General features: G+C 43.0%; 1 protein-coding gene across 2 annotated transcripts; it reads left to right on the top strand.

The window, feature by feature from the left end:
- The first annotated feature begins 1,147 nt into the window (after positions 1–1,147).
- ZBTB5 (zinc finger and BTB domain containing 5) lies at positions 1,148–27,811 on the top strand. Of its 2 annotated transcripts, none has more exons than XM_080670028.1 (2): positions 1,148–1,380; positions 25,407–27,811. In XM_080670028.1, exon 2 carries the CDS (start codon positions 25,411–25,413, stop codon positions 27,439–27,441), a length of 2,031 nt encoding a protein of 676 aa, XP_080526154.1. In that variant the 5' UTR covers positions 1,148–1,380; positions 25,407–25,410; the 3' UTR covers positions 27,442–27,811. The 2 variants fall into 2 exon arrangements, with proteins under 2 accessions (XP_080526154.1, XP_080526153.1); XM_080670027.1 differs by having other exon boundaries at positions 1,150–1,188.

Raw genomic sequence — 27,811 nt, 5'->3', positions numbered from 1 at the left:
ATCGCAATATTTCCAACCTATAACGTCTGTACAGATGCATCAGCTCTAATAATATTTTAGTGTTAAGTTCTGAGGCAGTGAGATATTTAAAAGTGTACACCTCCCCTTCCTCTCCCCCAAAAGAGACCCGAGGTGTCCCCCAGCCTGCTTTTGTCTTTGGATCCACGCCGAGCACCCGGACAGGCTATGATGGCTAGTCTCCCTTCAGGTTTCGGACTCTCCATCCGAGGGTGCACCTGGGATCTCGGGAGCCGCCCCAGAGCTTGCTCTTTTCTGACAGCGTCCCACAAAAGTAGGCGACCATTCTACATGTCTAATTTTGTTTTTTTTGGAGGAAGTTGGTTTTGGAGATTATAGGCTTCTGCGACTTAAGGCACGAAATGTGAAGCATGTGTGAGTAGGAAGCCAAAACCCGTGAGTCCTTCTCAGGCGCCAGAGCTGCAAAAAGCTCCCCCCGGCTCGCGCCCCCCCTCCCCCCGCCCCCCCCCCTCCGCCTCACACTGGACTTGGGGCGCTGTCGGGCCAAACTGCTATAGCGTTGGTTCAACGTTTGCAGCCTGGATTTCGGCTAATTCAACCTAAACACCTTCTTGGAATTTTATTTTTCCCGAAGTCTACGACGTGAGAAATCAACTTCTAACCGGTGTGTGTGTGGCTCCTGCGAAGCGCACTCTCATCCAACAGGGAGTCGGTCGGTCTTGGAAGGGCCGGCGATGCGGGAGTGGGAAAATCCTTCAGGTCCCACGAAAGGTGGAACCTTTGGCAGTCGTGATTGTGATTGGTGGAGTGACACAGAAAACCCTCTCGCCTCAACCACAATGGGTCTTGATTGGTTGCGACACATTAGCTTTTCTATAGCCAAACCTAACGCCGCTTAGTGATGAATCCCGCCTTAAAGGCGTTTGATATCAGTTTTACGTGTTGTAAGGAAAACGGTGATTGGTCACAGCGCTCGCGGATTCGGTCGGTAGTAAACACAGCGAGACTCCTGGGACCAGGGATTGGCCAATGTTCCGGAGCCTAGGAAATTCTTCCGGATTCCGCGTGTTGGTTGGTTGTTCTCCTGCCCCGCCCCCGCCCCTCTCTTGCTGATTGGTTACAGTTCGGCCCGAGGGGAGGAGGAGGAGTAGGTGCTATCGCATTGCGTCACTTCCGTTTACTGTCGGCCGCCGCCGCGGTGTTCTCAGAGTAAGGTGGCCAACGGGCTGTAGGAGCTGGGGAACGAGAGGCGGGGTGGGCGGGGAGGGTGGGCGGAAGGGGTAGGAAATCCCATCACGGAGACGCCAGCCTGGACGTTCCCGCCTCCTCCGACACTGTCGAGTCGGGTCGGAGAAGGGTCATTGCTTTCTCCAGCGAGGAGGGGGGCGGAGCCCGGCTCAGGTGAGGAGACCCTGTCAGTGCGAGTGGTGGTAGCGCGCGCGGGCGCGCTCAGGTGGAGACGGTTGAGCACCAGGGGCGCTGGGCTGGCGGCCTAAGCTGGGTCGCGACAAGGCTTCTGGGGAGCGCGCAGACGCGTCCGGATGCCCCCCGCCTACCCTGCCTGTCTTTCTGAGGGGGTATTGTTACCCTTCCTAGCGGAGGGATCGGGAGGATGGGAGGCGGGTTCTGCGCAGGCGTCCCCGTGTCCTGACGCCAGGCTGTCTGTCTGCGGGATTGGGCGGAGGCTCTTGCCCCTGCGGGCGAAGAGGTTGGTTACCGGGTTGGGGTGGGATAGGTCTCCGGACCGACAGCCTGGGATCTGCTGCCTTCATCCTGGGTCTCCTTGAGCGACAATGTTTCGTTTCACCGCCGCAAGGCCAGCGCGGTCTGGAATCGGGAACTGGCGGCTGACCCTGGAGGGGTGGAGCCAGTGTTTTGGAATGGCCCAAGTTGTTACCAGAGGACTCCAGTGCTTATAGGCATTTATGGAATGCCCACTACTTCCAGGCTGTGTAAGAACAGCCGTTCCACCTTCTCCCCTCGCAGATTTGCACGTAAATACATAAGACAGGGAATTAAGGGGGAATTGAAGATCAGGTTTTTTTCCGTCCAAAAAAAGGTCTTTTGTTAGTAAGTCAGTCTGCATTCTGTCATAGTGGAAGGTACTGTAGAAACGAACTTCTGAAAGGAACACAAATTCTAATTAGGAGGAACATTTCTAGGTAAAGGCAAAGAAAAGTCTTGATTACTAAGTAGTATGCTCAAGTTCTGGCTAATTTGAATGAATAGAGAAGAAACCCTTCACATTCAAGAATTAAAAATCTTTCCAAAATAGGTTTACAATTGTGAGTAACGCGAAATAGAGTTTTTTTTCTGTATTTATTAATTAGAGGCCCGGTGCACGAATTGGCGCACAGGTAGGGCCCCTAGGCCTGGCCCCATGGGGCGTCTTGCCCAGTCCTGATGGGGGTGGGGGGTGGGGGGGCGAGCGCACTGACCACCAGGGAGCAGCTCCTGCATTGAGCCTCTTCCCCCTGGTGGTCAGTGCACGTCATAACTACCAGCCAGTTGTCCCTTCCTCAGGTCTTAAAAGGTAGCTTAGGCTTTTATATACATAGATATTGTATTATTTTTCCATACTAACAACTGTAAACCTACGTTTGCTCCAACCTGTACTTTTCAGTTGTAGTAAATAGAAGATGTTACATACATTGGGATCTTCCTTTAGAGGTTGAAGAGAATGCTGTGCCTTCCTCATCATTGATGATTTGTTACCTTTTGGATGGACTTTTGTGCTTAGATAATTTTAAAACGGTGGCCTGGGTGCTTCTGTTTTCTGGAGAACTTGCTTTTCGTATGCTGAAGTCGTAGGATTTCTGTGGTGAGGGTGGTTGGCCATAAGCTAAAATTGTAGGAGTGGGGGGGAGAGAGAAGATGGGGAGGGAAGAAAAAGAATTTCAGATAAAATTCCCTAACCCAAGTGAAGGCCTCCTATTATTGCTTTAACCCCCTCTGGAAATCCCAGCAAACTTGGGAAGACTGGCCTGGCCACTGCAGCCAGCTTGATGAGCTGCCAGGTAATACTAATTGGTTGGAGACTTGTTCTGGGCCCTTGGGTTTTACATAATAAATGAGCCAGGACTTACTAAAAAGTCCTGTAATCAACTTGTTTTCTGATCTGCTTTTATTCTCCTAAAAGTTGTATCAAAACATACTGTAGTTAGCTGGAGGTACTGTCAAGCTGTTTTCTGGTTCATTGAGGTGCCTCTAGAAAAATTCTGAAAGTGGTAAAATTTGAAAGGAAAGCATCTTCTAATGGAGTGTTTTCCTAAATTTATGGGTCAGTGCTCTCAAAAGAACCTTTGTTGCAAGACTATCATGAGAAGTTGAAGTACTTTTAAAAAATCACTTGGATACAAAATGCATGTAAATGTTTTAGTATTTAAGTACTTAGCATGAATTTTATTGAGTTCTTTAGTATGGGTAGGATTTAATATCTGTGTACAGTCAGATATGGCAGAGCTTGCTATAGTGCAGAGTCTTCAATCTGCCTCAACTTCTTGGAAGGGAAGAGAAAAAAAAGTAAATTTATTGTAAACAAATACTTTCTGTCACTTTTAAGCATATGATTTTTACTGTACTTAACATTTCTCAAATATGGATGTTGTCTAGGAGATCCAGTTTTTGTTAGTGTAGCAAGCAGGTGGGATGGAATGTAACACTACACTGCAACTTTTGTCTAAGTATGCAGTGAACTTCTCATGCTAAAAGACCAGCTGTTTCTGCGTGAACTATTGCTCTTTACAGTTGTTTTCATCAGTTTTATCACTGAATAGTGGCTTTTAATCTCAAGACTAATTTGGAGGGGGGATGACTTTTATTTGATTAATTACACATAATTTTGCTAAAAGCTTTGATTTATCTTTCTGCCATTTCAAACAGATTATGAATTGTGTTGGAGCACTAACTTTATTGTAATTATAACCAATTTTCCAAATTTGTACTCTGAAAAAAGTTTGTTATTGAAGGAATCCTAATGGAAGTGGTTCTTTTTTCTTATATAAATGGAAATGAGCAAAGTGTTTTGTTTCTTTTACTAACTTAAAGGATGTTTGAGTGGAATCTGCTTTTAGAAATTAGACTCTGTATTCTGTTACTTTGTGTACTTGATAACAAGTTTACAAATGCTTTATTTCCAACTTCTTAAATTTAATATGGTTAGGGTGAATTGCTCCCCCTTTTCTTCTTAACATGATATTGTTAATTGGTATAATTGATTTTTCACTACATCTGAATTAGTTGATTATAATTTAAAATCCACTCTAAAAATGCAAGACCTTCAGTTCCTTAGTCCTTCTGTTTTAGTCTCTACAGCAGAGAGGATTTGAGGAAGGATAGGGAGAACAAAACGCACTGTTTTGGGATTCAGTTGTGAGAGGAACCCACAGTGCAAAAATCTAAACACATTTAATAACATACATTGTAGTCTTTATTTTGAGTAGAACGTCAAAAGCAACTTAGCAGGTAAAGTATCAGTCACTTGCTAAATGCTATTGATAAATGATTCAGAAGTGAAGGAATATACTACTTTGAAAGTAAACTAGGTATGAAAATAAATTAAATCTATTTTTTTCTTTTTTCTACTGCAAAGGTACCATCAACAATAGTGTCGTTAAAGCTTTGGCCTGGCTCTTTTCTTGATAAAGTAGTGTCGTTCATTAAGAATATACTTCTTACCTGACCGGTGTGACCAGAGGTCATGGTTCGATTCTGGGTAAGGGCCGATGCCTGGGTTTCAGGCCCTATTCTCAGAGTGGGGTCTCCAGGAAGCAGCTGATCAATGATTCTCTATCATTATTGATGTTTCTATCGCTTTCTCCTCTCTCTTCCTCTCTGAAATCAATAAAAAGTATATTTTAAAAAAAGAATATGCATCTTGATCTACCAGGGATAAAAGACAGTGAAAGAAAGCTCTTTTTTTAAATTGCTGAGAAGTTTGGGTGTGTATGGGGGGGGTAACAGGGATGGCAGGCAACATTTTATAAGTAATAGAGGGAAAATACACTTAGACTTTTAAAACAGATGTTAAAATAGATATAGTTTCAGATTTTTAAGTAGCTAAAAGAAGCCATTTATGCGTTTTTTAAATACCTTTATGAAGTTTGTATGATCTTTAGAGCTTTAATTGGCTACAGATGTTCTTTTATCTAGATAATCAGCTAACTGATTATTCTTTTTAAACTAGAGGCCCGGTGCACCAAATTCGTGCACAGGGGTGTGTGTCCCTCAGCCCAGCCTGCACCCTCTCCAGTCTAGGACCTCTTGAGGGATGTCCGACTGCCCGTTTAGGCTCGATCCTGGTAGGATCGGGCCTAAACGGGCAGTCGGACATCCCTCTCACAATCCAGGACTGCTGGCTCCCAACTGCTTGCCTGCCTGCCTTCCTGATTGCCCCTAACTGCTTCTGCCTGCCAGCCTGATCACCCCCTAACCACTCCCCTGCCAGCCTGATTGATGCCTAACTGCTCCCCTGCCAGCCTGTTTTCCCCTAACTGCCCTCCCCTGCAGGCCTGATCACCTCTAACTGCCCTCCCCTGCAGGCCTAGTCACCCCTAACTGCCCTCCCCTGCAGGCCTGGTCCCCCCCAACTGCTCTCCCCTACAGGCCTGGGTCTCCCCCAACTGCCCTTCCCTGCAGGCCTGGTCACCTCCAACTTCCCTCCTCTGCTGGCCTGGTCCCCCCCAACTGCCTTCTCCTGCAGGCTTGATCGCCCCCAATTGCCCTCCCTTGCAGGCCTGGTCCCTCCCAACTGCCCTCCCCTGCTGGCCATCTTGTGTCCACATGGGGGCAGCCATCTTTGACCACATGGGGGCAGCCATCTTGTGTATTGGAGTGATGGTCAATTTGCATTACTCTTTTATTAGATAGGATTTTAGGAAAATGTAGTACCCAAGAAAGGGAAATTTCTTAGCCAGTTTAAATTCTAAACAGGATAAAGCAGTGAAATTTGTCATAAATTATTTTAAGTTTAAATGTATTGTTTTCAGTCGGTCATGTATGTAACTTGCTGTCTTGGGCATGCCCATCTTTCAGACAGTACTCTCTGCTGGTGGGCCAACACCCTGACAGACCACCTTCCTGACAGGGTTTGGGCAGGCTAAGGTTTTCCCCATATGACAGGTGAGCCTATTACCAGGAATATATTTTGTTCCCCTCCCCTTTCCCCCAAAGCTCTGATCCCTGATTATTGTTCTGCACCAGTCTCATGGAATGCAGCATTGGGAAGGAGGCAGTGGGAGGAGAAAGCATAGCTCATCCTGCATTCTCATCTTCCCAAACTAGGGTCTGTTGGCCATGGTGAAAGCTTGGCAATGTGACCGTTGGTGGTGGCATTTGGCATTGGTATCAAGGGAAGATTTGAATAAGAGAAGAGGAGAAGAAAAGACCCTCCTGCCACCTCTTCCACAACCCTTGCTCTAATTTTCAATCCCTTAGCTGTTATTTTACACACCTATCTTTTCACTCTAAAACACCCCTCCCCATTTCTTGACTTTGACCCTGCTTTTCAGCTTCATCCCCTTACTCTCTCGATCCTCATAATCTTTATTCCTAGCCTTTGCTCACACTCGTAACTACATACTGTTCTCTCCTGAGTATTCTATCATCATCCACCTGGCCCATGTCTTACTGGGGGCTTGCTCCCATTACACAAAAGTGAAGTTTTATAGTTGAACCTGGGTTCATAACTTCTCCTTCACTTACTGTACTAGTTGGATGATGTTGGCCCTAGTCATGGGGATGATAGTAACTGCTTGACAATCATCCATAAGAAATAAAAGATGTAAAGTACCTACAGAACCTGGCTCTTAGCAGGCATTTAACTCTTTCATCCTATATAACTAACTCACTACCACCCAACTTATTTTGTAGACTGTCCAATTGGGATTTGTGTGATGTTTTTCTCATGATTAGAGTGGGGTTATGGAGTTTTGTGGGGAAGACCACAGGGAGAAAGTGCCATTTTCATCACATCAACAATGACACCTATAACATGCATACTATGAACATGACTTATTACCATTGATGTTGCCCTTGATCACTTGCCTGAGATAGTGTTTGTCAGATTTCTCTATTGTAAAGTTACTCTTTTTTCCCCTCCCTTTCTGTATTGCATTCTGGAAGGAAGTCACTATTGCTCAGCCCACGCTTAAAAAATGGGGAGTGGGGAGAATGCTCCATCTCATTGAGGGCAGAGTAGCTACATAAATTACTTGGGATTCTGCACAGGAGATTTGTCTCTTCTCTCCCATTTATTTATCTAATCAACCGTTTATATCAGGATGGACCTATGGATATTTATTTTACACTTTGGGTTATAATAAAATGCTATTTTATCTATCTTTTTGCTCAAATTGTTCTAGCATTGGCCTTGAGAGTGCTTTCTCCTGTTGGGCCCTGTGTCACTTTCACATATTACCATTATTATATTTGTTTGTTTCTTTTAAACACTTGCTGACTTTCTGGCACTACAAGATTTTTCAGGCTTATCTTGTATATTTCCTGCCTCAGTCCTAGAATCAGACATTTCTCCAAGGAGCCCTGGTTCCTTTTATTAGCGAATGGTATTTGAAACCAACATCTGTGCACTGGGAATGCTCAGAGTGGCATTGTTTTATATTTTTTGCAAATCTCTTTAATGTCTAATTTAATGGAAGGACAATTTAGTTGCAATATAGAATCTGAAACTATATCAATGAACTTTTCATACTGTTACATTAAAATAGATTAATTTATATCTTGCACTTTGAATGTATATATTTTTTACCCATACCTTATTTTGTGACATAACATCATGGTTACAACATTAGTCATTTGGAAAACGTTGATTCACTGAGTTATGCAGATCTTTCAAATGTTGACACATTTATTATATAATATTTTTAAAAATCACATTTCATTAATATCTCTAATGATTTGAAGGATTTGAACATTGGGAAATAGTCAAGCTCACGGTGACAGACACAGATTTTCCAGAATTCTAAATTTTCACCTGAAAGCTCAGATTTTATCATAGGCAAGAAATACTGTTAGGTGTTTTCCTTGAAATGACAAGCTCATTTTCTTCATTTCCAAGAAAATGCCTGACAAATACTCAAGTCTGAATAACCATAGTTTGTCACTCATTCTTCCAAGTAAAAATGGTGTTCCATGAAAAAAAGCAACGAGTGCTGATTTTCCTTGAGACAACATCTTATTTCAGTATGCAGCACAATGACTTCAAGTGTACTTCCTGTTTCATCTCACATAATATCAAAAAGGCATGAATGTATTCAAGAATCACGACTAAATAACAATAGTGAAGACAAAGTGAGATTAAATCTCCTGTAGAGTCAGCATTCTTATAGTAGTGGCTGTGTAGGGATTGTTCTTACTGCCTAGTTCAAGCTCAGGTGTCCAGCCTTCTCATCAGTTCTGTGAACACACCAATGACCTTTCAGCAAGTTGTTTTTTAGTTAAGTTAGCTAGAATCACTTTCTTTTGCTGCAAACAAGAACCCTGACTGATACGGTGCTTAAACTTTAAAATGCTTTTTACAAAAGTTATCTGAAAAGTGATAGTCTTTACTTCAAAATTATATGCGAACTTGCTGTAATTATTAACATCAGTTGTGGGAGAAACCAAGATGGCGGCATAGGTAAACTCCTAAACTGCTGCCTTGCACAACAATTTCAAAACTACAACTAAGAGACAAAACGTCTATCACCCAGAACCACGGGAAAGCTGGCTGAGTGGAAGTTCTACAACTAGAAGGAAAGAGAAAAGAGCATTGAGACGTGCACAAGCGCTGAAAAGCTGAAGTACGGAGGTGCGTGAATTGGGCTGGTGGCGGGCGAATGGGTGCACTGCTTTTTTCAACCCAAAGGGAGACAAGCTCCCGATTACTCTGAACTCCAGTTTCTGGGGAGATGCTGGGGACCCAAACTCCTACGGGGAGAAGCTGGACTGTCTGCCATCAGGTCAGAAAGTGAGGTGACTTTCTTGCAGAGGTGCACCCAGCAATCATTGTTTACTGCGCTGGGGCGCGGGACGCGGGGACTTGGAAACGCGGAAACGCAGAGACGGCTGACTGGCAGCCATCGCTGTTTGCCACGCCCTAGCCTAGTGACTCCCTGAGACCCCGCCCTGCACAATCTACAAACCCACCCAAGCTCCACACAGCAGCTTTTGCATATAAATGGCCTGCCCTATCGCAGCTTAACCTAACAAATTGCAGCTCTGGTCAGACAGCTCCAAAACCTCCAAACCCCAAGCAAAGAGAAAACTAGTTCTCGCTGTAGCTCCTGCTGGGTGGCCTCAGACAGTAGCTGACCTGCACCCCATTGGAAATCCAGAAGCTAGCGTATCTAGTCGTCAGTGTGAGACAACACCAGATTTCAACTACTCACATCCATAAGTGACACATTCAAGAGGCAGATTCAGTGAGCACCAAAGCCCCACCGAAACAAGTCCTGCCCCATAAGCGTGTCTCCAGCACAGCAGTTCTTCCATTATAGACACAGCGGGTCCTCACAGCCAATTGGCCTGGAGGTCAATTCCTCCCAGCGACACCAACAACAATTAAGACTTAACTACAACAAGGCTGTACACACAGTCCACAAAGAGGTGCACCAAGAGTGTCCACTTCAGGTAACTGGGGAGGCTGACCAACTGGGCCATATAGGACACCTAGCACACAAAGCCACCCTACCAACTCAGGGAAGCAGCCAAAATGCGGAGACAAAGAAAGAGGTCACAAACGAAAGAAATGGAGGAAAACAAACGACTGGATATAGAGTTCAAAACCACGGTTATAAGGTTTTTCAAGAATTTCCTAGAAAAGGCCGATAAATTTAGTGAGACCCTCGAGGATATGAAAAAGGACCAACTAGAAATTAAACATACATTGACTGAAATAAAAAATATTATACAGAGATCCAACAGCAGACTAGAGGAACGCAAGAATCAAGTCAAAGATTTGAAATACAAAGAAGCAAAAAACACTCAACTGGGAAAGAAAAAATAATCCAAAAATTTGAAGATAGTGTAAGAAGCCTCTGGGAAAACTTCAAGCGTACCAACATCAGAATTATGGGGGTGCCAGAAGAAGAGAGCAAGATACTGAAAACCTATTTGAAGAAATAATGACAGAAAACTTCCCCCACCTGGTGAAAGAAATAGACTTATAAGTCCAGGAAGCGCAGAGAACCCCAAACAAAAGGAATCCAAAGAGGACCACACCAAGACACATCATAATTAAAATGCCAAGAACAAAAGACAAAGAATATTAAAAGCAGCAAGAGAAAAACAGTTAGTTACCTACAAGGGAATACCCATACGACTATCAGCAGATTTTTCATCAGAAACTATGCAGGCCAAATGGGAGTGGCAAGAAATATTCAAAGTGAGGAATAGCAAGAACCTACAACCAAGATTACTCTACCCAGCAAAGCTATCATTCAGAATTGAAGGGCAGGTAAAGAGCTTCACAGATAAGAAAAAGCTAAAGGAGCCGAAACCGGTTTGGCTCAGTGGATAGAGCGTCGGCCTGCGGACTGAAAGGTCCCGGGTTCGATTCCGGTCAAGGGCACGTACCTTGGTTGCGGGCACATCCTCAGTGGGAGGTGTGCAGGAGGCAGCTGATTGATGTTTCTCTCTCATCGATGTTTCTAGCTCTCTATCCCTCTCCTTTCCTCTCTGTGAAATATCAATAAAATATTTTAAAAAAAAAGAAAAAAAAAAAAAAGAAAAAGCTAAAGGAGTTCATCACTGCCAAACCAGTATTATATGAAATGCTGAAAGGTATTCTTTAAGAAGAGGAGGAAGAAGAAAAAGGTAAAGATAAAAATAATGAAAGACAAATACATAGCTATCAATAAGTGAATCTAAAAGTCAAGTGAATAAAAAAATCTGATGAACAGAATAAACTGATGAATATAATAGAATCAGGGTCATAGAAAGGGAGTGGACTGACAATTCTCAGGGGGAAAGGGGTGTGGTGGGTGCGGGAAGAGACTGGACAAAAATCGTACACCTATGGTGAGGACAGTGGGGAGGGGTAAGGACAGAGGGTGGGGTGGGAACCGGGTGGAGGGGAGCTATGGGGGAAAAAAGAGGAACAATTGTAATAATCTAAACAATAAAGATTTATTTTTTTAAAAAAGGAAAGTAAATCCATTGAGAAAATAGTCAATTCTTGATTATCCATGTTAATGTAATGAGCAGTGGTATAAATATATTTTCTTAATTATATTTAGTTTGGAAATTGCTAAAAATAGCAATTTTAGCAGATAACAAATATTGTACTAGTAAATATTGTGTTGTATACTTGCTTTGGGTCAGACACAGTTACAATTGATAGTTGCTGTTTCTCCTCCAGCTATATAGACTCATAGAGTCACATTTTGAAATTGTTAAAGAGACCTGAAACTTTTTAATTTGATTTGAAGGCTTCAGACAGGCTTCTTTAGGTAAAGCACTTACCTTTTCAGCATGAGCTATTTTATAGCTTTTAGGCTGGACCTCTGAGTTTGCTAGAGTTGCTTTGAGAGTTTTTTTTTATCTAGATTTATAGTTACTTTCCATCAGAGCAGACTAACAAATTTTGTGTCTCCCCAACTAAATTTTTAAAATAACTCTTCTAGATATGAAAGGTTTCAAGATAGCTGTGTTACTTAGGTTTTTCTGAGATTGTGCTTCGAGCCTGACAGTGTGACAGAGATCCACCATAAACCAGGTTAAGGTAAAAGGGAAATTCATTGACTTGTGAAATAGGAAGTCCTAGGGTGAAGTCCTACAGTCATGGCTGAATGCCAGGATGTTGATGATGTCAGGACATTGTCTTTGACACTGCTTTGGCCACCATCAGTGCTAGACTTACATCTCCCTCATAGATTGTGATCTGGGTGAAGATAGTACCACCAGAAGTCTTGAGGGCAAACTCTAATTGGCATGGCTTGGGTCCTGTACCCATTTCTGAAACAATCTCTGTAATCAAGGCCTTTCTGTATCATCTGTCCATCTATGGAACTCAGAAATTTGGAGCAATCTGATCTGTTAGAACCACATGGACTAAGAATGGGTGAAAAGTGATTTCCCCCCCAAAGGTTTAGTAGACAAAAAAATGTGTTCCTTGGAGATAGTATTTGAACGTTGCTTTGTGGAAAGATGTTAGGTTCACATTGTTGCAGTTATTTGTTGTTGTGTAACAAACCACTTTAAAACTTAATAGTTTAAAACAACAAAATCATTTTATTATTCTCTAACAGTTCCAGAGGTTGACTGGACGTGGCTAGGTGATTCTCTCTTGGGATCTGTCATGTGGTTGTAGTCGGATTGTGACTGGGGCTGAAGTCATCTTGAAGGGAAACCTCATGCCTGGTGTTGACTGCCAGACTTCAACTGGGCTTTCTTGTGGCATGATGTTTGGGTTCCAAGAGAGAGCTCACAAGTCATATAGTGTAACTTTAAAAAATATATACACATATATATTTTTTTTATTGATTTCAGAGAGATAGAGAAACATCGATGATGAGAGAGAACCATTGATTGGCTGCCTCCTGCACACACCCCACTGGGGATTGAGCCCACAACCCGGGCATGTGCCTTGACTGGGAATCGAACTGTGACCTCCTAGTTCATAGGTCAACGCTCAACCACTGAGCCACACCTGGTTGGGCTACATAATGTAACTTTTGTCATAGTCTTAAACTTGTCTGTTTCAAGGGGAGTGAACATAGATCCCATTTCTTGTGAGAGGAGTGTAAATATCACATTGTAAGACAGCATGCAGGATGGGAGATCTTAATGTGGCCAGCCACCTTGGAAAATACAATCTGCTATACACATTGCCTTATTTCCTGACTTATTTTTATACAGAACATGGAATATAATTTAGGCCGTGGCAGTTCTTAGGTTGTCCTTATCACTTTGTTGCCTAATGTATTGTAGTATTTCTAAAAAACTTTCAGGCTCTTTTCCCTTCCTGATAGCATTCTGATTTCCTATTTGTGAATTATCTTGACACTCCTGCCCCTTTTATGTGTAATCTTGTTAGGTGGATAAATCAGCAACCAGCCTTCCACTACATAAGTAAAAAACAAAGACCCTTCCTCTTTGTTTTCCCAGCACAATCAGGGGTGGGGTTGGGTCCCTAAGCTCAGTATATAGGAGCTCTCCCTGGAACTTTGAATCTTGAGCATGTGATGTCCATTCTGAAGGAACTGGTGGAGGCCTTTTATTGCAGAAGCAGTAACTAAAGGAGACTCTTCCTACTCTACCAGTGTGACTGGATTTTGCTTCCTAACCCTTCAAAGTTCCTTTGACAGCTGTCTGGTTCTTCACCCTCCCTGGTCTTTGTTTTCTCGGATATTTTTTGCTCAAGTAAGCCAGAGTTGCGTTCTGTGGGTTCTAAGTACAAAGCCTTAACTGACAGACCATTATAATAACAACTAGTTTTATTTTATGCCCAAATTAATTAGATTTCTTTAATTATGCCAGGAAGCTCAATTGAAAATTATGTTGTGGTATATTATTTTGTTTATGACTTGTTAAAACAGTGTTTACTAATGTTTACTATAGTGGGACCTCTTAATGTAAAGTGGCATTTTAGAATGAAAGAACTGAATTTAGATTCCTCATTGACTTAATAATTTTGGGATAGCACTGGGGGATTGGGAATAAAACATATTAAGTATATATACAAAAATGTCCTTTCCTAACAGACAGAGGACCTGTTTGTCTGTATGGTTGCACGTCACTTATTCTTTAGTATAATGTGAGTAGCAGATACTCTCTGGGCTCTAACCAGATCCCCATGATCTTTTTTATCGGTTCTGTGCACGTGCCATGCAGCTTCTGTATGCTTTTGCTGCTAATGGCTTGCATTTGTGACTCTTTTGAGGACTAGGTCTTCGGGTGACAGGCATCACTTTGTGCATGGGCCCAGAGAGCTGGAAGTGCCTGGCAGGTTCTGTTTCCCTGGAGAGGCTCTTAGCTGTTGACTGACTAATGCAGGGCTACAAAAGACCAGTTCCTTTGCCTTGAGGTGGCTTAAACTCATTTATACTCCAGAGCTCTCCTGCTATACCAGGCTAAGGCTGGAATTTTGCCCCAAATTGCACCCTTGCTTGGCTGCTGCTGTTTCCTCTCATGCTTCCCACCCCCAGTTTCTCCTGGGAGCACTTCATTGATAAATCACTTGCACTTGAATCCTTCTCTCACTGTCTGCTTCTGGGAAAACTTACCTAAGATGCTATAAATCTAAGCCTTTTTCATATTCATGGTCTTTGGAATCACTTTTGGGCATCATAGTAATGCCCTGCTATTTCCAATTCATTCTTGGTATGGCATTTTGGGGTGGCGAAAACATACGTTTAAAAATGCTAGTGCATCAGCTGCATTTCTCATTTGGTTTAACTCACGGCTGCACTTTTACCTTAATGAGTTATGCATGTGTTACTGGATATTAAATAGCTTCTCTTAAAAGTCTGTTAGAGCACTCACAGCAACAGATTGCCCTTCTCTAACTCATCCTTATATTCAGAAATATTGGTCAGTATATACTACATTTAATTGCATTGCCTGACGTGATATAGTAACTATTTCTTTGCATATTGGATCATTGGAAGCTTCCTGTCCTAAAATGGTTTAAATAACATAGGAATTATCTTTTCCATAGCATTTAATAGATATTTCCTACAAAACTATTTGGTACTGATGCCTTTTCAGTAGAGGGGGAGTAATTCTTTGGTAACCTTTTCTAATTTTGTGTATGTGTGTGGTTACGGTCTGTTCGGCTCTCTTCTTTTTAGTTGTTTTTTTTTTTAATTTCTTTATTGATTAAGGTTTTACATATGTGTCCTCATTCCTCCATTAACCCCCCAACTTGCCCCCCCCACTTATGCCCTCACCCCCCTGGTGTTCATGTCCATTGGTTAGGCTTATATTCACGCATACAAGTCCTTTGGTTGATCTCTCCTCCTTACCCCCACCCTCCCCTACCTTCTTTCTGAGGTTTGACAGTCTGATCGATGCTTCCCTGTCTCTGGATCTGTCCCTGTTCATCAGTTTATGTTGTTCATTATATTCCATAAATGAGTGAGTATCTTTCTCTGACAGGCTTATTTCACTTAAAACAAATTATGTCAAAAGTATATGTAGTTTGCTAAGTACAGATCACTTAAAGAATCAAAGAGTTCTACAAGATTTGTTAAGAAAACCACCAGGCCCTAGCCTCTCTGCTTTCCATTTTCTCTTCCCCAAGGCTTTTAGCTAATTCGTTTTTTCCCACATATGTTTTTATTGATTTCGGAGAGAGCGAGAGATATATATTAATGGTGAGAGAGAATCATCGATTGGCTGCCTCCTGCATGCTCCCTACTGGGGCTCGAGCCCACAACCCAGGCATGTGCCCTGACTGGGAATCAAACCAGTGACCTCTTGGTTCATGGTGGCTTAAACTCATTTATACTCCAGAGCTCTCCTGCTAGTCCAGGATAAGGCTGGAATTTTGCCCCAAACCACTGAGCCACACCGACTGGATGTAATTCTTTTGATATTTGTATGCATATACTAAATTATATACTTAGAGCTACTTAATTTTTTAGACATTATCTATTGACTTCCCCTTGGTTAGAGATAAGATTTTTTTTATGAATTTGTTAATTTCTCCTTATAATTCTACTAGTTTTGGTCTATGCATTTCTTTTTTTTTTTTTAATCTATATTGTTCAGATTATTACAGTTGTTCCTCTTTTTTTGCCACCATAGCTCCCCTCCACCCGGTTCCCACTGCATCCTCTGCCACTGTCCTCATCCATAGGTGTACGATTTTTGTCCAGTCTCTTCCTGCACCCTCCACATCCCTTTCCCCCCAAGAATTGTCAGTCCACTCCCTTTGCCCCTGATTCTATTATTTTCACCAGTTTATTCTGTTCATCAGAGTTTTTATTCACTTGATTTTTAGATTCACTTGTTGGTAGATATGTATTTGTTGTTCATAATTTTTCTCTTTACCTTTTTCTTCTTTTTCCTCTTCTTAAAGAATACCTTTCAGCATTTCATATAATACTGGTTTGGCGGTGATGAACTCCTTTAGTTTTTTCTTATCTGTGAAGCTCTTTATCTGCCCTTCAATTCTGAATGATAGCTTTACTGGGTAGAGTAATCTTGGTTGTAGGTTCTTGCTATTCCTCACTTTGAATATTTCTTGCCACTCCCATTTTGCCTGCATAGTTTCTGTTGAGAAATCAGCTCTTGGCATTTTAATTATGATGTGTCGTGGTGTGGTCCTCTTTGGATTCCTTTTGTTTGGGGTTCTCTGCGCTTCCTGGACTTATAAGTCTATTTCTTTCACCAGGTGGGGGAAGTTTTCTGTCATTATTTCTTCAAATAGGTTTTCAGTATCTTGCTCTCTCTCTTCTTCTGGCACCCCCATAATTCTGATGTTGGTACTCTTGAAGTTGTCCCAGAGGCTCCTTACACTATCTTCATATTTTTGGATTCTTTTTCCTTTTTGCTTTTCCAGTTGGGTGTTTTTTGCTTCTTTGTATTTCAAATCTTTGACTTGATTCTTGTGATCCTCTAGTCTGCTGTTGGATCTCTGTATATTATTTTTTATTTCAGTCAGTGTATGCTTAATTTCTAGTTGGTCCTTTTTCATATCCTCGAGGGTCTCACTAAATTTATCGGCCTTTCCTAGGAAATTCTTGAAAAACCTTATAACCATGGTTTTGAACTCTATATCCAGTCATTTGCTTTCCTCCATTTCTTGCATTTGTGACCTCTTTCTTTGTCTCCGCATTTTGGCTGCTTCCCTGAGTTGATAGAGTGGCTTTGTGTGCTAGGTGTCCTATATGGCCCAGTGGCTCAGCCTCCCCAGTTACCTGAGGTGGACACTCTTGGTGCACCCCTTTGTGGGCTGTGTGCACATTCTTGTAGTTAAGCCTTGATTGTTGTTGGTATCACTGGGAGGAATTGACCTCCAGGCCAATTGGCTGTGAGGACCAGCTGTGTCTACTCTGGGAGAACTTCTGTGCTGGAGACACCCTTATGAGACAAGATTTGTAAAAGCCTCTGTGCTCAGCTTGGATGGGGCAGAGTCTCAGGTCAGTGCAGACAGCAATGGCTTTCTGTCAGCTCTGCCCTAAGAGGCCTCTGGAATTCAGTGTCCCGTGGTAATCGCTGCAAGCACCTCTGAGAGAAAGCCGCCCTCGTGTTTCGCCCTCTGCCAGACAGTCCAGTTTCTCCCCGTATGAGTCTGGGTCCCCAGAGTCTCGCCTGGAACTGGAGTTCAGAGCAGTCGGGAGCTTTTGTCTCCCTCCCGCTTGAGAAAGCCAGCTGCGTACTCAGTTGCCAGCCCTCTATGCACGCGCACACGCCTCCGTACCCCTGCCTTCCGCAGTTCCTCTTAGTCTCAGTGTGCTTTTCTCTTTCCTGACAGTCCAGTTTCTTCCCGTATGAGTCTGGGTCCCCAGACGCCCAGTACCAGAGTTCAGAGCAGTTGTGAGCTTTTGTCTCCCTCCTGATTGAGAAAGCCAGCTGCGTACTCAGTTGCCAGCCCTCTCCGCGTGCACGCTTCCGTACCTCTGCCTTCTGCAGCTCCTGTGAGTCTCAGTGTGCTTTTCTCTTTCCTTCTAGTTGTAGAATTTCCCCTCAGCCAGACTTCCTGTGGTTCTGGATGATGTCCGTTTTGGATTTTAGTTGTAGTTTTGAAATTGTTGTGCGAGGTAGCAGTTTAGGTGTTTACCTATGCCGCCATCTTGGTTTCTCTAAAATACAGCATCTGGTCTATGCATTTCAATGCACACTCCCTGCCTTCATCCTTCCAGTGTAGTTAGAATTTTGGTTTGATTAGCAGTTCTCAACGTACAGTCCAAGGGCTAGGGGCCCCTCACACGTTTTCAAGGGATCTGTGAGGTCAAATAATACAAAGACTTATTTGCTTTTTTCACTCTCATTTTCCCATGAATGTACAGTGTTTTCCAGAGGCCATGTGATATGTAATATTGCAAAAGCCTGAATGCACAAGAAAATAGGAGAATCCAGATGTCTTCTGTTAATGCAAAAATGTAAAACAGTGCCATTCTTCTCATTATTCTGAGGGGAAAATATATTTTATATAGAAGTGGTTTACCATGTCATTATTATTATTTTGAAGGAAATTAACAAATATATATTTTACAATATTTTCAGTTTTAAATTCTCCAGAACTTTTAAAATTTTACCCTAGTTTCTTATCATAGCCCGTGGAAGAGGAGTCAGGGTTTAATGAATGCTAGTTGAAGATGTCTGCAGTGCCTGCACACGTGTATTGTAACACTGGATATTCTGGCCTTCTGTTTTGGTTCATTCTTTCACTTCTAGGTGATCACCTATTACCGAGTACAACTATGCATTTCCAAAGTCATCTATACATTACATGCCTGTAGAGGGGCTCTAATTGTCAGTGGGACATTGTAGTGGACATTTGTCATTTGCAGCTGCCAAGAATCTTTTGAAGACCCCTTCCCTTACATTTGGGGAGCCTTTAAATTGTCATCCCACTTTCCCAAGGTAGAATCATGGTTATAGTGCAGATATAAGAGCTAAGGTTCCCTTGGTCATATGTACTTGAGTGGGTTTAGATGAAGATGTGAGCAATATGGAACAATATTGAGCATTTAGAACTGCTCTTCAATATGGTAGCCACTTATTTTTAAAAATATATTCTTACTGATTTCAGAGAGGAAGGGAGAGAGAGAGAGAAACATCAATGATGAGAGAGAATCATTGATCAGCTGCCTCCTGCACACCCCACACTGGGGATCGAGCCTGAAACCTGGGTATGTGCCCTTGGCCGTAATCGAACCTGGGACCCTTTAGTCTGCAGACTGACACTCTATCCACTAAGCCAAACCAGCTAGGGCAGTGGTCGGCAAACCACGGCTCGCGAGCCACATGCGGCTTGCGAGCCGTGGTTTGCCGCTCTGTTGACTATAATGAGTTTGCCGACCACTGGGCTAGGGCAGGCCATTTACTAGTAAGTTAATTAAAATTAAATAAAATGAGCCGAAACCGGTTTGGCTCAGTGGATAGAGCGTCGGCCTGCGGACTGAAGAGTCCCGGGTTCGATTCCGGTCAAGGACATGTACCTTGGTTGCGGGCACATCCCCAGTGGGAGGTGTGCAGGAGGCAGCTGATCGATGTTTCTCTCTCATCGATGTTTCTAGCTCTCTATCCCTCTCCCTTCCTCTCTGTAAAATATCAATAAGATATATTTTAAAAAAAATTAAATAAAATGAAAAGTTTAGTTCCTCAGTTACACTAGCCATATGTCAAGTGCTCGTAGCCATATATGACTAGCAGACAGCATAGAAACAATGCTGATGATTTCCATCATTGTAAAACGTTCTATTGGACAGTGCTGGTCTCGAAGGTGCAATGTCAACTACTCTTTCTGAGCCACTAATCCAGAGCAAGATCTGTGCAAAGCTGCAGGTGGTAGAGATGGCAGTGGCAGTAATGAACTTTCTGGAACGGTTCCACAATGTGGTGCGCACTCTGGGGCATTCGAGTATTGCTCTCCCATCCTCCTGGAGATTTTGTGAGCTTCCCTTCCCAACATCCTGTAATCATAAATCTCAGTGGAGTGGACTTTACTGTATTCATTTAAGAACTCTGACTTATACTGAAGTGCTTTCTGATACTCTCGATATTGGAAAGATCAGTTGAGTAATCCAATTAGCCAGCTTTATGGCTAAGATTAGCTTTGATCTGGTGGATTGGATTTCCATTGCTAAATTAAAAGATCATAAATTGACTGATTAAATGATATTGAGATATCGCTAAATGGATAATTGCACACTGTTACTAACTTAGAGAATAGGTGTTTCTCTCAGGGGTCCTCAAACTTTTTAAATAGGGGGCCAGTTCACTGTCCCTCAGACCGTTGGAGGGCTGGAATATAGTTTAAAAAAAGCAACTATGAACACATTCCTATGCGCACTGCGGGCCCGGGACGAGTCGGCTGCTAAGCAGGACAGGCAGCGGCACCCGGCAGGCCGGATAAATGTCCTCGGCGGGCTGCATGTGGCCCGCGGGCCATAGTTTGAGGACCCCTGCCATCTCTAATATTACCATGTTAGTTTCATAACTTCCAGAGCCCCTTAAGAGAAAGGAAGCCTTGCCCCAGCAGGTTGGCTCACTTAGTTAGAGCGTTGTCCCATATACCAAAAGGTTGTGGGTTCGATTCCCAGTCAGGGAAAATACTAGGTTGCAGGTTCGATTCCCGGTCAGGGTGTGTACAGGAGGCAACCCATCTATGTCTCCCTCTCACATCAATCTCTCCCCCCTCCTCTCTCTCTCTCTCTCTCTCTCTCTCTCTCTCTCTCTCTCTCTCAAAAAATAATATATCCTCAAGTGAGGATTTTAAAAAGAGAGAGAAAAGGAAACCTTAGCCTTTGCACTGCCTTGAAGATGGCCCTACAAGGCATAGCAGGACATTCCAGTCATCCCTAAAGTGTTTTGAGAAGAACTTGAGTTGATCTCCAGGGCTGTGTTAGGGCATCTAGCATAGGGCTGATGATCTTTAGGTGAAAGGGGAGGTAAATGATTGTATAGATGTTTACCTATCTTCCAATATTATTTCAACTATGCCTTTGTTGAGGCAGTGCTTTGCTATCTCAGGAGTCTCTTCTCTAAGGTCTCTAGGGTCCGAGAATTTCCTCAAAATGGTGCTTCTGAGACCACAATATCTTTGCTACTTATGTTTTTTTCCATAGAAAGTGGGATTGAAGGTTAAGAGGTGGCATTCCAGTGAATGACCTTTTGTGGAAAAGAGTTGTAGTTTCTTCTTATATTCAAGGTGACATTTCAAAAAAGAAGGAGGCTATTTTTCCTCATATAATCATATTTCTGCTGCTTGTTGACCAGGATGTCACTATTCTTTTAAATTAGTATGCTAGGTTGAAATGTCAGTTATTTGATAAGTTATTCTTTTATTACCCCCCCCCCCAATCTGGATCTTGTTCATCTCTTGTTTTTCCCCTTCCCCATTATTTTTTTTATTGTGGTATAATTTTTTTTATTGTTTGAAGTATTACAAATAGTAGTACATATGTCTCCTTTTTTTTCCCCCATTTACCTCCCCCCGGCCTCCCCTACCCCCCAGTACATGCCTTTACCTGCCCAATGTCTTGTATCCATTGGTTATGCTTATATGCATGCATACAAGTCCTTCGGTTGATCTCTTACAGCCTGCCCCCCCACAACCTCCCCTGCCTTCCCGCTGTAGTTTGACAGTCTATTCAATGCTTCTTTGCCTCTGTATCTATTTTTCCCCCATTTCTTTCCTTTAAAAAATCTTGCCTCTGCAGACTAGAAATAAACATATAATAACAAAAAATGTTTGAGTCCCAATTTCAATGTCCAACAGTTCTGAGTCCCCGTTTCAATGTCGAACAGTTCCTTATGTGTACATGTCAGCAATGAAATCTGGATGGTGGGCACATGGTGGCAGTGCAAGTCCGACCCTCTCTGGTTTGGTCCTAGGCAACCTGCTGCATCGCACAGCTTCTGACTGCTAGCGTGGCAAGGCGTCGTCAGCGTCTCCCATCTCTGGACTGTTTCTCCTCTTGTCTTCGTGGTTGGAGCAGACCTGTCAATTCCTCTCTGTTGCAGGAATCCACATGGTCTTGGAGTTGTTTTCTGAAAATATACAAACATATTCTCGACCAAAAGTTAATAAAGGAATCTTTTCTATATAATTGATTTGGGATCCTTTTTATTTTTGCCCAAACGATTTTCCTTTGTCTTATTTAGATACCATGTGTGTTTTTCATAGGTGTCTTGCTGTTAGCATTACAAATAGAAATTAATTTTGTAAAGTAAAAATTTTCTAGATGTAATTTACTTATAGGATATTTTTCCTTACATGATATTACCATACTGTCCCCCCTTTTTTGATTAATGGAGGCTTTTGTAAATTTTATAATGTAGTCTTGATAACTTTAAATTTTAACTTTTTGCACAAAAATATGACTGCTTTAGTTTCATTGCATGTTCAGGAATTTTACCATGAGATGAACTACCAATAGAAATTTTAGTTAACACTTTAGGAACAGCTTTTTGTCCAGTACAATTAAATTTTCTTGAATATTCACTTATTTGAATTAGCCTATTTAAATTAATCTGAAAACTTGATTATTATTTTACTGTCAAATTTAATACTCTACCAACGATCTTAGTTTACCCTGTAAATATTAGTGGAAAGGATTATTTGCATTCTTGAGTAGGCCCTGAGCATTCCTGGTGCTAGGCTGGATTTAGATATAGGGCAGCTGCTGTCGGCCAAGTCTCTGTCTGTTACCTGGGTCCCAATCTGAGCTGGGCGTGGGGAGCAAAGCAGCCATGGGGGCAGGAGACCTCCCTCAGACGGGGTGAGGGTTCAGGCCCCTGCAAGGTTGGGGGGGGTGAGGGTCTGTGCCCCACCTCTGTTGACCCCCAAGTTCTCTCCTGATGGTCCCTCTGCGACTGTGCCTGTCTTAGGTTGTTCCTTCCCTGAGGAATCTTACCCGACTCTGGCTAACCAGTCATCCTCCGGGGCCAAGCAGGGTGATGTGAGGTTCAGTTCTGTCTCCTTGGTAGCCTATGCCCCCGTGGCCTCCACGCCCAGCACCTGCCTTGGGGTCCCCTGGCCTGCTGGCGGGGCCCCAGCACTGATCACATATCTCAGGGAACTCAGGTTTCTTCTCCAGGGAGGGCCCAGCTCACACGATTGGGCGAGAGACAGATCCATGGTACCAGCCACCACGAGGCTTCAAGCTCAGCATGAACAGAAAGCTCAGGCAACAGCTGAGGGCAATTGGATTGTGAGAAGAGGGTCCCTCGTGGCACAAAAGGCAAGAGGGGCCAATATAGAAAGCTCAGGTGCCTTCCCAGTGCCTTAATTCCTTCTGAAAGGATTAAATCCTTTCATGTCCTTTTTTTTTTAATTGCTAAACATTCAAAGAATTAGTTTGTAAGTTTGTTTGGAATAATTGTACAATATGCTGTTGTAAAATATCTAAAATTATAATGACATTGTAGAATAATATCATGTAAGGATATTCTTTGCTCCAATTCAATTTCAAACTGGCTGTCAATTTCTTTTTGTAACTTTATATAAACTTTGTCAGAGAGGCAAAAACACAAATTACTTACTTTAGTTCAAGAGGCCAAATATATTGACTTTCAGTTACAATCCTTACGACTTTTGAAGGAAACTTCTCTTTGTTTCCTTCCAAAATAATTTTTGGGCTACAGAGAGTTTCATTTAAAAATCTTTGTCACATGAATTTCTCTTAAGGTTATGGTGACCACTAGTATGGATTAGATTTAATATTTTATTTTATTATTATTTTTTATAATTAAAAAATTCTTTTTAATTTTTATTTTTTACATATGTGTCCTTATTCCCCCATAACCCCCTACCCCCCACTTATGCCCCACCCCCTTGTTGTCTGTGTCCATTGATTAGGCTCATATGCATGCACACAAGTCCCTTGGTTTATCTCTCCACCTTACCCCGACCCTCCCCTACCTTCCCTGAGGTATGACGTGCTGTTTGACGTTTCTCAGTCTCTGGATCTGTTCTTGTTCATCTGTCTGTGCCGTTCATTATATTTCACAAATGAGTGAGATAATGTGATATTTATCTTTCTCTGCATGGCTTATTTCACTTAACATAATACTCTCCATCTCCATCCATGTTGTTGCAAATGGTAGGAACTCCTTTTTTACCGCAGTGTAGTATTCCATTGTGTAGATATACCACAGTTTTTATCCACTCATCTGCTGTTGGGCATTTAGGCTATTTCCAAATCTTAGCTATGGTGAATTGTGCTGCTATGAACATAGGGGTGCTTATATCCTTTCTGATTCATATTTCTAGTTTCTTGGGATATATTCCTAGAAGTGGGATCACTGGGTCAAATGGGAGTTCCATGTGGTATAATTTATTGGTCTACATTGAAGCATAATGTACATACCATAAAATTCCTTGTTTTAGGTGTATAATTCAAATATTTTTAGGAAATTATGAGTTGTGCAATAATCAACACAATCTAATTTTATTTTTTTAATATATTTTTATTGATTTCAAATAGGAAAGGAGAGGGGGAGAGAGAGAGAAACATCAGTGATGATAGAGAATCACTGATTGGCTGCCTCCTGCACACCCCCTACTGGGGATCAAGCCCACAACCCGGGCATGTGCCCTTGACAGGATTTGAACCTGGGACCCTTCAGTCCACAAGCGGAGGCTCTATCCACTGAGCCAAACCAGCTGGTTACCACAATCTTAGTTTAGAACATTTCCATCATCTCCCCAAAATTCCCTCTTCCCATTTGCAGTCCTACCATGATCCTATCCCCAGCCCCCAATAACTCTCTGTTTCTATAGATTTACCTTTCTTGTACCACAGGCACAGAGCTTCCATTGGATTATTTTTTATTGAATAGATTTCCATCCAGTCCTCCTGTCTGAGTATCACCTCCATTCCACTTCCCCTGGCACCTCGGCAATCAGTTCCTGAGCCTTTGGGTGGGTGGGGATAAGTCAGGGTGTTTTATCTACTGCCAATTGAGGATTTTAGCTTTCTGGGTATGCTAAGTCAGTTAGCAATCATTCATTTACCTGTTCACCAGCTTCCAAAATGCTATTGATACTTATTTCCAGGTCTTTTTTTCCTTCTGGGTTTATACCTTTAAAATAACAAAACCACCCTGGCTGGTGTGGGTCAGTGGTAAAGCATCTTGGGTTTGATTCCTGGTTGTGTGGGAGGTAACCTATTGATGTGTCTCTTTCATATTGATCTCTCCCCCTCCCTTCCACTCTCTCTAAAAATGAATGGGGAAAAAAATATCCCCAGGTGAGGATTAAATAAATAAATGCCAAAAAACTTGAGTATATTTTTAATGAGGTCTCAGGAATGAGTGTGTCGGGGGCGGGAGAGTAGTGAAAAGCACATGTGTACAATCTGCTACTATCTTTAACCAGAAGTCTTCCCCACTAATATTGATTTACCCCTTCCACTTAAGTTACTGAAAGACTCTGGAATTTATTCATTGTCCTTAGGGAATGCAGAACTCGAATTAACTTCTGTGGGGTAGATATTCTATTATTCACATGTTGGCCTTTTCTAACATGGGCCCTAAGTGTTAAATGTTAAAAGTGGGTCATATGAAGAGTGAAGGGAGCCTGTAAGCAGCCATAGCTGATCCCACATGTGTGCATGCTTCCAGAGCTGTATCTGAATCAGCATTTGCCCCTTGTTTGACGGGTTTTTAGTCTGTGCCCATTATAAAAAACATCACAAGGTTTTAAAGATCCAAGCTTGGCCGTCCATGCCTCTCTTTTTCATCACACCCTCTGTGCTCTGGCTTTGTCTTAAGATTTTCTAAATCTTAACACTTTCTTTGTTTTCCCATAGGATCATGGATTTTCCTGGACACTTTGAACAGATCTTCCAACAACTGAACTACCAAAGACTTCATGGCCAGCTCTGTGATTGTGTCATTGTAGTAGGAAATAGGCATTTTAAAGCCCACCGCTCTGTACTTGCAGCCTGCAGCACACATTTCCGAGCCCTGTTCTCAGTGGCAGAGGGAGATCAGACCATGAACATGATCCAGCTGGATAGCGAGGTAGTGACAGCGGAGGCCTTTGCCGCACTGATTGACATGATGTATACCTCTACCCTCATGTTGGGGGAGAGCAATGTTATGGATGTCTTATTGGCAGCCTCTCACCTGCATTTGAACTCTGTTGTTAAGGCATGTAAACATTACTTAACGACAAGGACACTGCCCATGTCTCCCCCAAGTGAGCGTGTTCAGGAACAGAGCGCCCGCATGCAGCGCTTCTTTATGCTGCAGCAGCTGGGACTAAGCATAGTGAGCTCAGCCCTCAATTCCAACCAGAGTGGCGAGGAGCAGCCAGCCCCCATGAGCTCCTCAATGCGCAATAACCTAGACCAGCGCACGCCCTTCCCCATGAGACGCCTTCATAAGCGTAAGCAGTCTGCAGAGGAAAGGGCCAGGCAGCGCCTCCGACCTGCCATGGATGAGTCTGCCATTTCCAATGTTACGCCAGAGAATGGGTCTTCAGGGGTTCATTCTCGAGAAGAATTCTTCTTGCCAGATTCTCTGAAAATTGTGGATAACTCTAAGGCCAATGGAATGACCGACAACCAGGAAGACAGTGCCATCATGTTCGACCAGTCTTTCGGTGCTCAAGAAGATGCCCAGGTGCCCAGCCAGTCTGACAACAGTGCTGGCAACATGGCACAGCTGTCCATGGCCTCTCGTGCAACTCAGGTTGAGACTAGTTTTGAGCAGGAAGCTGCAACTGAGAAAGGTGGTTTTCAGTGTGAAAATCCTGAGGTTGGCCTTGGTGAGAAGGAGCACATGAGAGTGGTGGTTAAATCTGAGCCCTTGAGCTCTCCTGAGCCTCAGGATGAAGTGAGCGACGTGACCTCACAAGCAGAAGGTAGCGAATCTGTGGAAGTGGAAGGAGTTGTGGTCAATGCTGAGAAGATAGACCTCAGCCCTGAAAGCAGTGATCGGAGTTTTTCAGATCCACAGTCTAGCACTGACAGGGTAGGTGACATCCATATTTTAGAAGTCACAAATAACTTAGATCATAAGTCCACTTTTAGCATTTCAAATTTTCTTAACAAGAGCAGAGGAAGTAACTTTAGTGCAAATCAGAACAATGATGATAATATCCCAAACACCACTAGTGACTGCAGGCTGGAGTGTGAGGGCCCTTATTTGTTGAGTCCAGAGACTGGGCCTGTGGGCGGGCCCTCTTCGGCCACTGGCTCCCATGTGGAAAACCCATTCAGTGAGCCTGCAGACTCTCATTTTGCTAGGCCTATGCAGGAAGCCATGGGCCTGCCCTGTGTGCAGAGTTCCGGCTATCAAGGAGAACAGTTTGGAATGGATTTTTCCAGGTCTGGTTTGGGCCTCCACTCCTCCTTCTCCAGGGTAATGATGGGCTCCTCAAGAGGAAAGGCCAGTAACTTTCCATACTACCGCCGTATCGCTCCCAAAATGCCAATTGTAACTTCTGTCAGGAGCTCACAGATCCCAGAAAACTCTGCCAGCTCCCAGCTAATGATGAATGGGGCCACATCCTCATTTGAAAATGGGCACCCTTCCCAGCCTGGCCCGCCACAGCTGACCAGGGCCTCTGCTGATGTCCTGTCCAAATGCAAGAAGGCCTTATCAGAGCACAATGTCTTGGTTGTAGAGGGCGCTCGCAAGTATGCCTGCAAAATCTGCTGCAAGACTTTTCTGACCTTGACAGATTGTAAGAAGCACATCCGTGTTCACACAGGTGAAAAACCCTATGCCTGCCTGAAGTGCGGCAAGAGGTTCAGTCAGTCCAGCCACCTGTATAAACATTCTAAGACTACCTGCCTGCGCTGGCAGACCAGCAGTCTTCCCAGCACTTTGCTCTAACCCTGACCTCTTGAGATAATGTCGATGTCAGTTGTAGGAAACTAAAATCTCTTGGTTGAGAGCTAATACCATTGGGTTTGAGGCTTCAGGCTGCCCAATGGCTCTTACCAGTTTCAGTGGCTCAGAGGAGAACTAATATGTGTAGCACTAGTGCTGCTGCATTTCTGAGTGAAATGCACGCTTTCAGAGAGGGACGCAGCCCTCAAACCAAGTTCTTCCTTAGGGTTGAGAAATATAATCAGAAAGTAGTTTCTAATTGATGTTGTTAAACATGGCACATGTAAAAATTAAAAATTGAAGTGCAAAAAAAATTTTTTAGCAATTTTTGTAAAACTCTTGTGAAGCATTTAATTAAATTTCCTATACCCTC

The sequence above is a fragment of the Plecotus auritus genome (assembly GCF_963455305.1).
Source record: "Plecotus auritus genome assembly, chromosome: 5".
Taxonomy (NCBI): Eukaryota; Metazoa; Chordata; class Mammalia; order Chiroptera; family Vespertilionidae; genus Plecotus; species Plecotus auritus.
The sequence above is the reverse complement of the archived record's forward strand: the minus strand, read 5'-3'. Positions and strand labels throughout refer to the sequence as shown.

Excerpts from the sequence above, each read along its gene's own strand:
- ZBTB5 (XM_080670028.1), top strand. The coding sequence starts at position 25,411 with ATGGATTTTCCTGGACACTTTGAACAGATCTTCCAACAACTGAACTAC.